At 44.6% G+C, this 16,396-nt stretch overlaps 1 protein-coding gene across 38 annotated transcripts in view; it reads right to left on the bottom strand.

Moving 5' to 3' along the window:
• Window positions 1-13,318, bottom strand: part of RIMS2 (regulating synaptic membrane exocytosis 2) — a 491,423-nt gene extending 478,105 nt beyond the window's left edge. For 9 of the 38 annotated variants that reach the window (XM_069779826.1, XM_069779829.1, XM_069779838.1 and 6 more), the window contains exon 1: window positions 12,951-13,316. In XM_069779826.1, the coding sequence (XP_069635927.1) occupies window positions 12,951-13,120 (170 nt within the window). In that variant the 5' untranslated portion in view covers window positions 13,121-13,316. Of the gene's footprint in view, window positions 1-12,950 lie in introns of all 38 variants that reach the window. The other 29 variants (XM_069779862.1, XM_069779835.1, XM_069779848.1 and 26 more) reach the window with 10 other exon arrangements.
• Between the last annotated feature and the right edge of the window lie 3,078 nt (window positions 13,319-16,396).

The raw sequence follows: 16,396 nt of genomic DNA, 5'->3' as shown, positions 1-16,396 counted from the left end.
TCCTTCCACATCAGGATAATACCATTCAGTAACTTTATAAATACTGAATAAAAGTTATTTATGTCCCAAGATAGAAGATATTTAATGGCAATTTCCCTCTTTTAACACAAGACACCATCTTTGTTGTGGGCAGCTTTACTGAACACCCAGCAGTGCCAATGGGAGGACGGAGCTCTTTTAAAATAGGTCATCATTATTAAGGAAGTGCTTAGTCTTACTTGTGTTAGGAACAGCAGTCCCTTTGAAAGACAAATTTGTCATGAATTACTATAATAAAACACTTCTAAGCCCTTGGCAGAGAAAAACCTTGTGGCTATGAAGAATGACAAAAAATGCTACCAATTCTAAACTACTTTTTCTTGTTTAACCTAAGAAAAAAATTATTTTAATAGTAAAAACAATAAATATACAACAGTACCTTTATTTATTTAATGACCTACTGAATTATTGAATTTTAGTGGTAAACTTTCAGGAAATCCTTTCTTATTAAAAGAGTAAACAGTGTAACTTGCGAAGCATATTGTATATTCTTTATATGCACAATGGTTAAAAACTGAAAAAACCCCACCTAAACTGATTATTAACTATTGAACCATGACTCAACTTCCATAGTGAAACTCCAGTTTCAGTGAATGCTTTTTTTAAATTATTTTAAAGTGTTATTAAGGCAAAATTATAAAGTATTAAAAAAGGCACTATTTCAACCCATATTCCCTTTAATTAATGAATCTCTTACTTGTAAATAACTGGTCCTACTGAGTTAAGAAATAGTTGTTTATGTCTGAGAAGTTAGATTGGGGCACAAGCGTCGGTGTGATCATGGCCTAACCCTACAATGATTATCACTCTTGTTTGTGCAGGGCAAATATGATCATTCATACTAATAGTTAAAAATCTAAATGTTTGTTTTGTCTTTCTGCAAATCAAAGCTTCTTTCATACAAGAGAATATCTGTGTTATAAAGACTTTTCAAACATATAACTCAGAACAAATTTTAGACAAGAACACTCGGTAAATTCTGCAGAAGACATGTTCATATAAACACTACAAAGTAGCTAAAAACACCTTCCAACCATGCCTACATAAATTCAAAATATATAAATGTACATCAGTGCTCAGCTATAGTCCATTAAATTTCATTCATCTCTGGCCACCTGCATGTTCAGATATCAAGCAGACAGAAGAGTTCAATGCTTTCAAATACCAGTACTTTCTCTGTACTCTACTCTGAAAATACCTGTCTTGGCTCAGTGCCTTCACAGCACCCTCTACAGCATTTTTTCAGATAAACCATACACAGGGCAGGAAAAAATATATTTGGATTTTCTGACACATATTCTTAAACATGGAAGACACAATTTTTAAAAATAAATGTGGACAGTAGGTAAAAATACAATTTCCTTTCAATGATATTGGGGTTTTTCTTAACTTTCCAACCTGCTAACTTTTGAATTTCCCTGGCATTTTGGTAAAGTTCAGCAGAATAATTAAAATCACTGCTTCACTTGAAATGTCTTCTGATGGGATATATATTAACATGGAAGTAATATCAGCATTTGAGAAATATTTCCCATTCAGTTAAATTTAGCTCCTCAAACCTACCACTTATATGTAAATCAGACTATCAGCAAAGCATCCACAGGCATAATTTTACAACCAATCCTCAAAGCCAATAAATTATTAAAAATCAGAACAGGAAGCTTCATTCTATTCATAAATTAAAATTAAGTTCTTGTTTTTAAATAGTTCATATTGTTTACTGTGATATTTCATATCTGTAATGCTACAAGTAGTTTGAAAAAAGATTTTCCTGAAGCATTTTCACTTTAGTACAAAACACGTGTTCAATAAAAGTATAATCCTCAGCCTTCTAAACGTGACAGTGATGCTATTTTCTAGCTGTTAGATAATACATGGTTCAGCTGTCACTTGCAGTGCAGCACTCGGTTACACAGAATGAAATGCATCATAATCGCAATGACTAACCAAATTAATGAAAGCATGCTGAATCAAAACCCATGTTCCCAAACTGTCTTAGGGCCTGATTCAGCAAAAATATATTTGATTTCTATACCACACAACATCTTCCGCAGATACCTGTTTATCCAGGCTTTTAAAGCAAGAAAGTGCTGAATTCAGAATGCATAGCAATTCAATAGTATGTTTTTAACAGACTACTATCAAAAGTGACCTATCAACTTGTAAATACACAGTAGCTAAATAAATACTGTTAAAGCAATGGCTAACTGGCAGAAAAGAAGAAATTTAAAGCATAGAAGATATTCAAAGCATATGTTGAAATCTAACTTCCGTCGATGCATAGCAAAAGAGAGATAGTGTGTGAGTTACGAAAAGAAATCATCAATTTAAATTGAGTTTATAGAGTTTTCTTTGGGTCTTAATGCTACACTGTTTTAAGTTTACAAGTAGTAGACAAATCCAGTGTTTGTAACTTCTCATCTAGCAATCAGACTAGCTTCAGCTATGAGATTCTATCTTCTGACTTAAAATACCCACTAACAATTCTTACTGGTGAATGGCATGTAGATTTTCTTTGCAATGTACTTTTGTTGATAGGTATGCTTAATCCCACATGCTGGAAAGATCTTGTATTCCAAGGACTTCTTTTAGAACTCATTCTTCAAAGACTTTCTGAATTTAGTATAAAAGATATACCAAATGCTAAGAATAACCTTGGACTAGAAGGGAAACATACTCAGGTTCCCAGCAGTGAGTCTCAAATAGTAAAGATATGGATAAATGAGCATGCCCTAATTAATAATTGATTGAAATATAAGCAAAAGACGCAGATTGACAAACAGGCTTCTAAAGAAATCTAAAGAACTGTAAAAGTCAGTGCCAGTAGGGAAAGTGGCTATGACAGTCTTGTAAGACCAAATAGTGAAGAGTTACTCTCAAAGGCGGAACTCTGACGGTGAGATTCAGCTTACCTAGCTCAAGATGTCTGCAAGGTAGACCTCTACATCTGACACAATCACTTTATCTTCTTTTTAAGTCCATAGCCAGAAATAGGCTCTGCAATTCATTCAGCCTATTTGGAGTGTCTAATTTAAGATGAGATGGATCACATCCTAAAGGCACCTCTTTATTTCCATTTGCTTTAAACTGAATCCAAGTGATTTCAGATGTAGATGTCCTACACTGTAGACATTCACATCTGGTCAGAAGAACCCCAGAGATTCTCTGGGCTAAATCCTTAACCCAAGCTCTAAATGTTCTAAGACAGGAATGAAAAAGATACCAAAACCAAGGCAATCATTTTCATTAACCAAGCAGTTCTATGAGTGCTGAACCTAAAGAAGTCTGATTTCGTGAGGACTCACAGCTCATGATTGATTTATTTTGATGTCTATGGTTGATTCTCCCCTATGAGGACTCCTTGATATGCAACATGGCATGAGCAGACTTTTCCACAGTCAAGAGGTTGGACAATCCCTTTCTACTACCCACCTACTTACTAGACTCTTAGTAATTAAGTATCTTTGGGACCTCAACTTTTTTGTCAAATTTGCTGTAAGTCAGCCAACAGCTTCCATGGACTGAGTAAATATAGCAGAGGACATAACTGTTACCCTTACAATAGTGTAGCAGTTGTGTCTTTCCAAGGAGGTGCCAGACCTGTGTTGTAGACCCTCTCAGCTTAAGGAGATTTGAACACAGCTCTCTCTTCCCTAACAAACAAGCTATGGGCAAAACTGGAATAAAATTATTCTGCACCCTACCAGTGAAGTTTTGCAACTGTGCAAGGAATGTAAATGTATGGACAAGCAAGAGAAAGTCTGAATAGCTCTGTGATTAGGATACTTTCTAGAGGCAAATCCTTGTTCTTGCTCCAAGGGCTGTTTGTGCATTTTATTTAAGCACTCTAATGCAAAATTCATATGAGGCATCTGATACAGACAGAATACAACTCAACGGGGATGAAGACAAACACTATGCATAGCTGAAGTAATCAACTTCAAAATATAAAATGAGGACTGATTGATTCAACAGCAGTTCTGCAGAAAAGTGTGTTGAAGGTATAGTAGTAGATCACAAGTGAGTCCATAATGCTACATCACGACAGAAAACCCAAACACACATGACACTGACTGTACAAGGAAAGTGTTCTGTACAAGACAAAGGGTGTTATCTTTGTGGTCTCCCCATACATTTTTATTTGGAATACTGTGTCTGGTTTTGGACACTGTATTTCAAAAAAGATCAGTTAGAAAGTATATAAAGAACAGCAACAAAAATGGTCAAAAGTCCAGAAAATATGACCTGTTGAGTCTACAGAAAGCAAATGATGAGAATCTACAGGAGGAGATATGATCACATTTATGAAATGTATAAAAAAGCTTGTTGCAAATGGAAAAGTAACAGACTGCTCTGCATTTCCATTGAGGACAGAGTAAGTAGCAAATGGCAGGAAAGAGATTTAGGTTTAACAGTAGGGGAAAAAAATCTAATGGTAAGGATAATGACTCTGAGTAACTGAGACAAATTACCTAGGGAGTTCAAGGAATCTCCATCCCTGGTTAGGTCAGTAGTTGGATTCATTGTTCTCATACTTTTCACTAGTAAACTATAATTTGAAAAAACTGTAAGTTTCATACTGGATTCAAGAGCTTTACCCTAAGATCTGTTTGGCCCACTCCTCACTTTCTGCTATGTAGGCAGCACAGCTCTTGCAGAGCTGATTAGCTCAAATTCTGTGTGTCATCTGTTATGTGCCCTTGCCTCGGCCATGAAGCCTATTTATTTCACTGGCTAGGTGGGCCCTCACAGTTGGGAATCGCTAGATTAGACAAATAAGTGTCAGGAATTGCTCTTATAGTTGGTCATACCTCGAGGCAAAGGATTAATTGGAAAACCTCTTGAGGTCCAAACCAGCCCTATTTTCTATTATTCTACGTTTATCTGGGCTTTAAACAGCTTTAAAAGCATTACTCCTCACTCATCCTTCCTGTAAAGAGAAAAATGTATAAATGCAACAAGAGTTAGAGTAACAGTATATGGAAAAAGATTCCTTGCTGACACACTGGAGTACTCATTTCTGAAAAGTTATTCGAAAGATGGTTGCAAAACATTTTCAAAAAAAGGCTGACTGCTTCTAACTCACAATTTTATTTAAAGGTCAAAACATTTGATGTGCCTCATATGCTTAAGATAATACACATTCTAAAGAAAGACTGCCCTCACAAATACATAGAACCAAAATGCCATGTTATACCAAATACCTAGTAATGGTATATGACCTGTGAGATATTCTATGTACAAATACAATATAATATTTGCTACAAGAAACCATTCACCTTAAAAACAGTAATGTTAATAAAGAAATGGTAAGTTATCAGGAAGCATTTAAACACCTTCACATGAGATTTAAGAAGAAAGAACCAACCCCATAGAGACAGTAAAAAGAAAATAACTTTTTTATAGTTTATTTGAAATTTAAAGATTTTCCTTGTGAATTTTCTAAGTAGAAGCTTAGTTTTGAAACACAAGTTCAGCTCTCACTAACTCCTGCTAGAATAAAGAGGATGTCTCACTATGGTTTTATTAAAAGAGTTTATAGTCTAAATCAAAGATATTCTTTAGGCTTTCACATCAAAACTTCAAAACTCCAAAAGATACCTAAAGTAGACTATTATAAACTCCTATCCTATCAAAATGCATTAATTTAATTTCATTTTATCAAAATGCAACTAAGATCACCCTGCAAACATATTTAGGCAGGGAAATGTGATGAAAGCTGGTATTTGAATTCAAGACTATAAAAGAACAGCCTTCCACCTTCAATGAAAACAGCAGACAACAGTATAAATTACTTTGAACTCTTACTCTCCAAAACCAGTATGTACTAACTTCTTAAATGCACTACTACTCGCCTATACAATCTTCTACCATTACATTAACTCATATAATCTCAGTCCTCACTGATTCCTTCACAGCTTCAAGACAATACCTTGGAGAAACAACATGAGGAAACAGTCAAACATAATATCATGCAGAAGCAGCTTTTCAGCACAGCACTGATTCTGTGGTTTTCTTTTATCGCCAGAAGTTTAACAAATCATGAGGTGCAGTTGCTGGAGTTTACTGAGTTTACAAAAGCACTACCAGATTAGATGTAAACTGTTCTTATTACTGAAGTATAATATGCCCTCAACAGACAGTTATACTTCAAGGACATAACCGTTCCTCCCATTACACCACATATAGTCCTGCAAAAGAGACAAAGTCTAAACTCAGTAAGCATTGAAAACAATGTGGTTTGATTTGAACTTAAATTTTCTAACATGAATTCATTTGCTTGAAAGACAACTGGTTTTGAATGCCATTTTTAAACAATTAGTATTTAAAGAGATTCTTCCTGCTTATGAGTCTAAATTAAGAAGACTCACTGTTGTCCACTTTTAAAGACATTAGGTTGTCTATGATAACTTGTAGCTATTAACCATGATATAGTAAGACTTATGATTAAGACAGCCCACATGACCTAATCTTAACTCAAAAAATCATCCCCACCTCAAAGCTCATTGTTAAGGTGTAATATCTGTTGCAGTCAAACAAGTATAACTCATAACTCATCATTTCTTGAGTTCTTTTGGGTTTTATTTCCCGAAGTTCCTGTCAAAAAAAGCCATCAGAGAAGATGTTCAGAAAAAAGGAAAGGTGGCAACACACAAAAAACACTTTCTTGGAAAAGGTAGACCTAATGGACTCAGAAACTTTCACAGCCTTCTGACTGACTGTCAATACAACAGTAAAACTTTAAGGAAGCCAGTAAAGCAGAGGGTTGAGAGGTGGCATTCAGGTGAAGAAAATTCTCAAGACTGTCAAGTCTACCTTTCAGATGAAAACTGAACATTTATATACTAATTTCTCAATGGCTAATTTCTCATTCCAGTGGATTAAATTTCAAAGTTCAAACCATTATATTACTTTTTTCCTCCTTATTATGGAACTTCGAATATGCTACAAGTATTTTAAAACTTCATTGGCAGGGTAGAAACACATTTTATATCAGTTCTGTAGTAACGTATCACTCCTGTGTATTTTTGCACTTACAATATATACACTAATTAAACTGTTGTTTCAATGGAAAAATCAATTATTTGACATTCTCAGTTATTTAGACATTACCCAGCTCACAGATGCATGCAGACAAAAGCCAGAATGGACCATTCAGCCCCCTAACCTCACTTCCAGAGACCACTGAATTTCACCCAGTCACCCACCACTTTCTAGGATACAGTTCCAGCACCTTAAAGTATGATCTACACTCTCGTCTTTAAGAGGCAAAATTAAATGTTTTTTTTCTTTTTGTTTCAAAGAACGCAAAAGCAGATTTATTTGACAAGATTCCAGAAAGCACCTACTGGCTGGTGTTAAATATCTATTTTTTGGCTTCTTTGTTAACTAAATCCTGTATCAACTTTTCTATTTTTTGGCCCCACATGATGTCAAGCCTTTCTACATCCAACCCATCCTGCTTGAACTTTTTGAATGAGGGAACATCAGCACCATTGCAGTCTTCTGAAATTTTACTCAACATTGACATTAGCAATCCCAGTAATTAGTGTAACTGCCAGTCTGTATAATATCCAAATACATTCTGCTTAGTCACTAAGAGGAAGTACTACTGCTCTTATTTGTAGACAGTACCCAGAAGTGTGCTAGATGCTTTAGAGGACAGTTGTAAACTCTGGGTCTTCTTGAAGAGCAAATGGTACAAGCCATAACATCCTGACGAGTATTATTTAGAGTATAAAATGCCCAAGCATGTGGTAAGGGAGAAAACTAAGGAATAATGACAATTTTGAGAGGCCCAAAAAGCAGTACAAATTGTTAAAACAAAAGAAAGGGGAGATGATAAAGAATATTGGGAGGGAGCAGAGAATGAGGTAGTAGGAAGGGAAGAGGGCAGGGCAGGGCAGAGGCAACTATCTTCCTCAACTATATATTTTTGTATAACTTCCACTATCACTTATTTTACACTGCATAAAGTTATTACTTTTAAAGTCGCCTTGACAGTATTTTATTTTATAATAAATAGAAACAAGAGCAAAATGATGAGTGGTGTAGCGATGGACTGTTCTGATCAGCACTCCAGATTCAGATAAAATGCAGTGTAGCTGTGGAAGCATAACTTGAACAACTAACATTGCCTGGAGTCCTAGTTTACTATCTAGCCAAAAGCAAACCTTTTTGCATTACCCTATAAACTTTGGAAATTCCCATATACATATCTCTGTTCTCCAAAAACAAAACCAATAATCACCACCTGCTTCTCTTTCATTCCTCCAGCCCTGAAATCCAAATCTTAAACAAACAATACTTTTAAAGCAGTTTAAATCAGAGTTGATTATTTATAAAGCAGGATAATTATTTATAAAGCAGTATAATAGCTTTGTGAGGTGGACATTTACACTGCTATGACTCACAGCTATCAATCTATTGCTTCCTCTCCCCCAGGCCCAGTATCCCGCCCCACATCTCACTCACCCCCAGTGCCATCCAGAGCCCACACAGCCTAGCTTCTTTGAGGTCTGCTTGTCAGAGATTTTTGTTTCAGTCAGTGTAGCTACCCAATTTTTACCACGGCTGTAAAATCACCGACACAGCAATTGAGCACACGCAAGCCTGCAGTGAGTCGTACCTTCCTAAAGCTTACTCTGGACTTGCCAGTGGTGGCTAACAGACAACCACCATTCTCTAGCTAGGCCACCGTGTTTCCACCTGTCTTCTTCCCCTGGATAAAACAGATGACAATGCCAGCTGATTTCAGACACACACACATACGAAAGAGATCTTTTATAAGGACCTCATGGTAAACCTGCGATGCTTTGCAAATATATGAAAAGCTGGGTGATTTCATAATGAAATTTCTCTTCAGAAAACTTGTCTTCTACTGGGCCAAACTGTCCATACCCATGAAAAGTTGAAATGCATCTATTTTCAGAGCTGCGAGTCTGATTTTACAAGGACAGCATTTTGTCTTTAGAATAGCTAGGCAAAGGAGCAGGAAGCTCATGATACTGCAAGTAGGAAAGCGTATATGCACATCACATAGGCTGAAACATAAGTCTTTACAAATAATGTCATCTTCTACAAATCTTTTTTCTGTGTGCATCCTCTCAAGCCAGTCCTTTGATAGAGAAATAAAGTACGAATGAAAAGTAAAAAAGCACAAGACTGATCCCATAAATCAATCCATAAGGAGGAAACGTGCTATCTAAAATCTGTTAGAAAGCTTACACACACAAAACTAGAATTTACAAGAGGAAGGATGTGCATAATGTAAAGGAAAAACCATTATCAAAAGTTCTATCCTATATCCAAGAGAGTAAAACAGCCACAAAGATAAAAGTTGAAAACATGTAAATATTCCTGTAACAGAAGGACTTAGACCCAGTGTGCAGACATAAATTCATTTTCTCTGAGTGTCATGCATTTTGCGTATTAAATATTATGCAAAATATATGTTCGATAACCTTGCCAAGAAGGCACTTTCTTAGTACATGACATGCAAAATGCACTCTAAGGGTCCCAAAAATTCCAGAAGAGAGACAGTCAAAGCAGCAGAGTTTGCTGCCCATCCTCCTTTTTAAAGCAGAAGCTCCGCCACAGGAACACAGTGCACAACTGTAGCTAGGCGTATTTCTCAGACCAAACCAGGCCAAAGGAGAGAGCAAATCTGGAAAGCTTCTGCTTTCCATGCCATCATGTTCCAGCAAATCCTGGCAAGAATTCATGCTGACCTGTTCACTATTAGTTGCTACAGATTACAACTCACTACCATCTGCATTTCCTTTCCCCAAAAAGAGTAAAACAAGCATAAGGAGAAGAAGTTATGTATCTATTTTAAATCCACACATATTTACCCCAGGGAGTGAAAGGAAAAGAAGAAATAGTCCACATTACAGATGTGAGTCACACTACTTAATGCACTTTTGGAAGATACTCAAATACCACAATGATGGGCACAGCATAAGAATTTGAAAAGCACAAAATAGAGATAGAATGCAGAAAGGAAGTAGAGCCCAGGGACTAGCCATTCATACTGACACTCAGTCACCATAAATTATCAAAAAAAATTAGAGGAAATCCACGCTTGCCGCTTTCTACAACATTTGAACAGTTCTTCTGAAAATATCTCTAAATGTCAACTCTTGTTTTCAGCATCTTTTTTTATCCTCCCATATTTCTCCACGGAATGAAATGACACAATTTTATTGCTTAGTCAGACAAAAATACCTTCCACTTCAAAAGGAGCTTGCCTTCGAGGAGAATTACACTTGAACAAAGACTGCAGGATTTAGCTCTATATTTATTTCTATGCAATAACAGTAGTTCATTCATATAAATGGGGGGGGGGGGGTGTTCTTTCTTCTTCTTTCTCTTCGCTTGACAGAAGGAAAACATCTGTCAAGAGAATTAAACTCAGTAATAGTTCCCTAAAAATGCAGAACAAGCTCTGGTATGACTTTGGTGGAGGGTTGTGCTTAATAAATCTGTAGATATTTCCAGAGTAAACATGTACTTGATGGTTCAAGGAGCCACTTCACTTTAAGAAAAATGAAACTGGTGAGTTATTCATCTGACACCAGATCAATTCTCAGTATCCTGTAAAACATTGTGGGCCATCTATCCAAATTCCACTGACAACAGCATTTTCCTGAGAGAGCTGTTCTAGGCTATCCTCTGTGTATAAACTTTATGCCATACCATTTCCCTCACGGCTTACACAGAACTCAAGAGGAAGCTTTAGTGAGACACAATGAGAAACTAAACCCCACATGAAGTTTATAGTTTATCTTTACATTTGATGAAGACCTTTCTTTTGTCCATGTCTGCTTCCAAGATTCTGAAGATTACAAATGAAAACAGTTCTGTTTCATTTCTTAAGTTGGTTTTACCTGGTGATTACTTGAGAACAGTTTATTCTTCATTTGTAAGCTTAACAGTTCAAGCTGACCCTGGTATCATACTGAAATCATACTTTATAATGGATCATAAGTATTATCACCTGCAACAAGAGTTGCCAGGAGCCATCTTTAAAACTATAATGCTATTGTTATAGCTTTAAACCGCAACTTGAATAATTTTCCATTTCCTTCTTTGTTAATGATTTTTAAGAGGGCAGAAATTTTAGACAAAAATTTGCATTTATTTTGATATGCCACGCAATTTAGCAATGTAAAGGAGCCTAAATTGCTTTAAAATAAAAGTATCACAATAGCAAGCAAACTGTATAGCATGAGACCGAAAGGCGGTGATAAAACCAGGTACGGCACTTTATTTCCAGTGCTTACATTACACTGATACTCTTCAAAATATTCACCCAATAAAAAAGTCTTTTTTAAACAGACATTGAAATGTTTTTAGATCACCTCACAGTTCAGCAGCTGTCACACAAACGATACCTGAAGTTTTCGTTACGACGCTCACAATAATGCAATGAACCTTGGAAACAGACTTCCAAAGCCAGCAACTAAAGCCCAGAAGACAGTTTCCGGGTACTGAGTGTGAAGGGCCAGCTGCAGCTAACACGTCCAGGACACAACACTCATTTTGGTGTAAAAAACCCACTCAGTGCTTCAGCTTCGCCGCACCCGTAAAAGTCATGCCCGCGAGAGTAGTAGCGCTGCTTGTTTTTAAGCCCTTAGAAGCCAGCGTGATTACTCCGCTACGGAGGGAGAACAGTTTTCTTCAGTTCGCTCGGTGCCTGCCAGCCAGCCTAGGGAAGGTCACGACCCACGCCGCTCGGGAAAGCAGGACCCCCCGCGCCGCCGCCAGCACCGGTTCCCCCGCTGGGCCGGGGCAGAGCGCAAGGGGAAAGCTCACGCTTCCCCGCCCGACCCCCACCCCGCGCTGCACGCCGCGCCCGGGCAGCAGCGGCAGGACGGGACCCCGCGCTGCCGAGCCGGGGACGCCCAGCCCCGCCTGGGGCTGCCGGGGTGGCGCCGCCCCGGACAGCTCCCGGGGCCGGAGACGGAGCCGGAGCCGCAGCCGGGCTGCCACCCGGCCAGCTCCCGGTGCTGGAGCCGGGGCCCCGGCCCGGACAGCTCCCGGTGCTGGAGCCGGGGCCCCGGCCCGGACAGCTCCCGGTGCTGGAGCGGGGGCCCGGCCCGGACAGCTCCCGGGGCCGGAGCCGGGCCGCCGCCGGGGCCGCGTCCCATGCCCGCGCCGGGCGGGCGGCAGGGCGCCCCGCTTCTCCCGGCGCCGGGGCTCACGCTTGGAAAGAGCAGCGGGGCGGGGGCGGGCGGCAGACACGTTGTCGGGGGAAGATGGCGGCTGTGGCAAACCCACCCAGCGAGACGGCCGGAGCCTAGGCCCCGGCGGTCCCCCTCCGCCCCGGGCGTCCGCGCCAGCGCCGGGCAGGGCCGCCGCCGCCGGCCCGGAGCCCGCCGCGCCCCCGGGACGGGGCCCGATGCCGCCGATCCGCCCCCTCCGGCGGCGCCAACCGCCGCCCCGACCCACCCCCCCCCCCCCCCTTCCTCCCGATGGCACACGCCGGGTGAGAACGGCACCTGTGCGGCCATGTTGGGCGCCTCGCCCCCGCCAGCGCCGGGGCGTGCGGGGCCGGGGCCGCCGCGCCGCCTCCCGCCCCGCGGAGCGCGGCTGAGGCGGGCGGCGAGCCCGGGCCGCGGCGCCCTGCCTGCCCGGCGGCCTCCCGGCCCCGTCTCTGCCCGCTCCCGCGGCGGCAGGTCCCGTCCCCCGTCGTCGTCCCCCCCCCCTCGCCCCCCGCCGTGCCCCACACTCGCCCGGCGCCGAGCGGCCGCCGGGACACGGCCGGCGGCGAGGGACACCCCTGCCCGCCCCCGTCCGCCCCGCTCCTCTCTCCCGCCCCGGCCGTGCCGCCCCCGAGGCCGGGGAAGAGACCTCCGCGCCCGCCACCGTGGGCCGGGAGGACGAGGAAGGGATGCGCCCGCCCTTACTTGAGCACGGATTGCTCCTTCTCCTCTTCCTTCTTCTGGCGGTCCATGACGGCCAGAATGATCTTCCGCTCTTCCTCCGTGAGGTGGCTGAGGTCGGGCATCTCGGGCTGAGGAGCCGGAGGAGGCTGGGGAGGAGCGGGGCCGCCCCGGGGCCCGGCGGGAGCCGACATGTTTGGTGGGAGCTCGCCGCCGCTACGGGAAGCGCTGCCCGAACTCCAGCGGCCGCGGCGGCACCAGCGGGAGCGGCCGCCGCCGGCGCCGGGAGAAGCACATACAAATCAATACCCTGTAATCAACCGGCAGCCTAATGACGGCCCCGCCGGGGAGGGGCGGGGTGGCCGGCGGCCCCGACCTCGCACCCACCCGCCCGGCCGCCGGCTCGCCGCGGGGCAGCGGGGCGGACGGGGCCGGCGGGGCCCGGGGGGCGAGCGGGGAGGGGAGAGGGCAGCGCCGGCAGAGGCAGGGCCGGAGGCGGGGTGGGGACGGAGGGGGGGAAAGGGCAGGATTAGCCGCGGGAGCGCTGGGGTTTGGGGGCGAGCGCGATTGTCCTAACCCCGAGCACCCGGCGGGCAGAGGGGGGACGGAGCCGGCGGCGGGGGGGGGCGGCGGGAGACGGGGCCGGAGGCTGCCGGGGGGGCGAGGCGGGGGGGGGCGTGCGAGAGCGGAGCCCCGGCGCCCCGGGGCGCGCAGCGGGGGAAGCCCCAGCGGGCGAGCGCCAGTCCGGGCCGCCGGCCGCGGCTCATAATTCCTCGCCGCCGTCCATGGAGGGGGCCGCGGGGCGCCGCGCCCGCCTCCCGCCGCCGCCGCCGCCTCCCGCCGCCGCTCCTCGGCCGGGCCGCGCCGCTCCCTGCCGCCGCCTCGCTTGGCTGGTGCCCTCTCGGCTGCGGGATGGAGTCCGCCTAACCCATGGCATGGCGGAGAGCCGGAGTCACGGGAGGGGGCTCCGCATCGCCCCACCGCCTACCCCACCCGAGCGGCGCGGGGCGCGGGGCCCGGCTGCCGCCCCTAGCGGCGCCGCGCGGGCTGGGCGGCGGGGGGCGGCGGGGGGGGGGGGGGCGACCGCTGTCCTTATTTATTTATTTATCCCCGCACAAAAAAAAAAAAAAAAAATGGACGCGATAAAAATCACGCGAGGAAGGACGAGGAGGAGCCAAGGCGCCGGCGACGCGCTGGGAGGACCGAGCCCGGCGGCCGCGGGGGGGTCGGGGAGGGCGGGGAGACGCTGCGCGGCCGCCCCGACCGCCGCTCCCGCCGCTCCCGCCGCCGGCTGTGCCCGGGGGGCGGGCGGAGAGGGGCAGCCGCTGCGCGGGGCCCGGCCCCCAGAGCAGCCCCGGGGCGACAGAGCTGGCGGGGGGGGGGGGGAACGGCGGCCCCCGGGAGGCGGAGGCAGCGGGAAAGGCGAGGGGGAAGCGGCCCCAGAAGGCGGCAGGGCCGCCGCAGTCCCGTCCCCTCGAAGGCCCGACGGCGCGGGCTGCAGCTTGGGCCGAGAACCGGAGAGCAACGCCGACGCCGCGGGGGGCGCCGGGCCGGCCTACGGCTCCGCGGGCAGGGCACGGCCCCGCTCTTGGGCCGCGCGGGTCCTGCCCGACGGAGCTCCCGCTCCGCCCTCGCCTGGAGTGTCCTTCAGCCGACGCAAGGCGTGAAATTTGCCCCAGCATCTGTCTGGACAGATTCCTCCGACCCAGACGAGCAGGAACGTGACACCGAGGAGAGAAGGAAGACCTCCTCCCGCCCGGGAAGCCAGGCCGTGGTGGAATAAACCTCTCAAAACGCTTTTGCTACCTCTGATCCCCCCCCTGAGCAGTCACGTTGATGGCAAGAAATAATTTCCGGCAAAAGAACCCTACGATGCTCAGAACGCCATCCGGCCCAAATAAATGGGAAATAACCTATCCAAGAATGCTGAAGAAACAATTCGATCTAGATCTGCCGGTTTTCAATCTAGTTACAGACAGTAGAGTTCAACTGCTGTTCTCCCACGTTATGAGACATAACTCCTATTTCGCATCAGTGTTGAATATCATATAAGCGTATGTAGCAATAATAAAGTGGTTTTGTAAGGTTTAGTGTGGACAGTTTGAAACCTCCACCGCAGATCATACGTTCCTGGAGCTGGTGCTATTTCTAGCAGACCATGACATCAACTTATAACCAGGTGCAAAGGCCCCCCCAAAAAAGTCATCTTCCTGAAAGTATCCTGGTCCTCATTAGCTGTATTTCCACAGAGAATAAATTCTAGGATGTGGCTCCACTAGCTGAAGAGTTCTGCATGCAATATTGGGCTGAAGACACCAGTCATTTGGGAAAACAAGTTCTGGAGGAACAGATCACCAGAAGGACGTGGTAGGTTGGCTGTGGTAAAGCAAGTCTTAACAGAAATCCATACCTATTATCATGCACATATATTCATCAAATTTTAATTTTGTCTAAGAAACGTCATCGGCATCCTTGGCTGAAAGTAGCCTGTTCCATTCCTTGAGGTAAAATTATGTGTAACAGACCCTTTGTTATTATACATAAACCATTGTGTAGAAACTGAGCACACCATATTTAGGCACATACCCTTGTAAAATAAACTATATGATTTTTCATCAAGTCCTGAAAGCATTCTGCTCTTCCCGTCCACATCACCTTCACCTTTCGGACTGGATTCCAGCCAGCTGGCTCTCACCCAGTTCCTTGTTTCTTCCAGGCACTAGATAAATCTGGCATCGAACTCAAAAAGAGAAGGAAATGTAGAACTGTGTGTCATCAGATTACCAAAGATAGTACAGTCCTTATCAATCTATAAATGTTGAATGGAGGAATTAACTGGACTGATCGCTTTGGGAAACTGCCTTTTATCCTGGGGAAGTGAGGAAAGAGAGAAATCACTCCATCACTTCTAAGAATAATTAAAAAGAACCAGACCACTTGAAAGAAACCTCTCCACCCCATCAGGTTACACAGTTGTTTCAAAAATATTTCATGACATGTCTCAACCATAAACACTAACAGTATTCTGACCGTAGTTTTGGTTGCCAGACCTCACTACAGCTCTTTGTGCATTGCTTTGTTCATCTGAATTTCTTTCCGATGGATATTTACCTCTGAACTTTCTGAATTTACAGTGCCTGCTTCCGTAATCATTTCAACACGCCTGTGATTTTTCATCCACAAATTACAAATACCTGCTCTCAGCATGATTGTAGAATTTCAAGAGCTTTTTTTTCTCCTTGGTATTTGCCCTGGTCCCACCGAATCCTGTACCATTAAGCGGGTAACTACAAACAAACAAATCCAGGCACAGGAACTGTAATCCCCATATATTATCTAGCTATTTGCTTTGAAAAGAGAGAGCAGATTCAGAGCAGAAGATATCCCGTGACTCACTGAAGAAATGGTTCAACTTGACCTTTCTGTGCTTCTACCTTCCCTTCTCCCCATCAGTTCCACCTATCACTCCT

The sequence above is a fragment of the Haliaeetus albicilla genome, chromosome 3 (assembly GCF_947461875.1).
Source record: "Haliaeetus albicilla chromosome 3, bHalAlb1.1, whole genome shotgun sequence".
NCBI lineage: Eukaryota > Metazoa > Chordata > Aves > Accipitriformes > Accipitridae > Haliaeetus > Haliaeetus albicilla.
The sequence above is the reverse complement of the archived record's forward strand: the minus strand, read 5'-3'. Positions and strand labels throughout refer to the sequence as shown.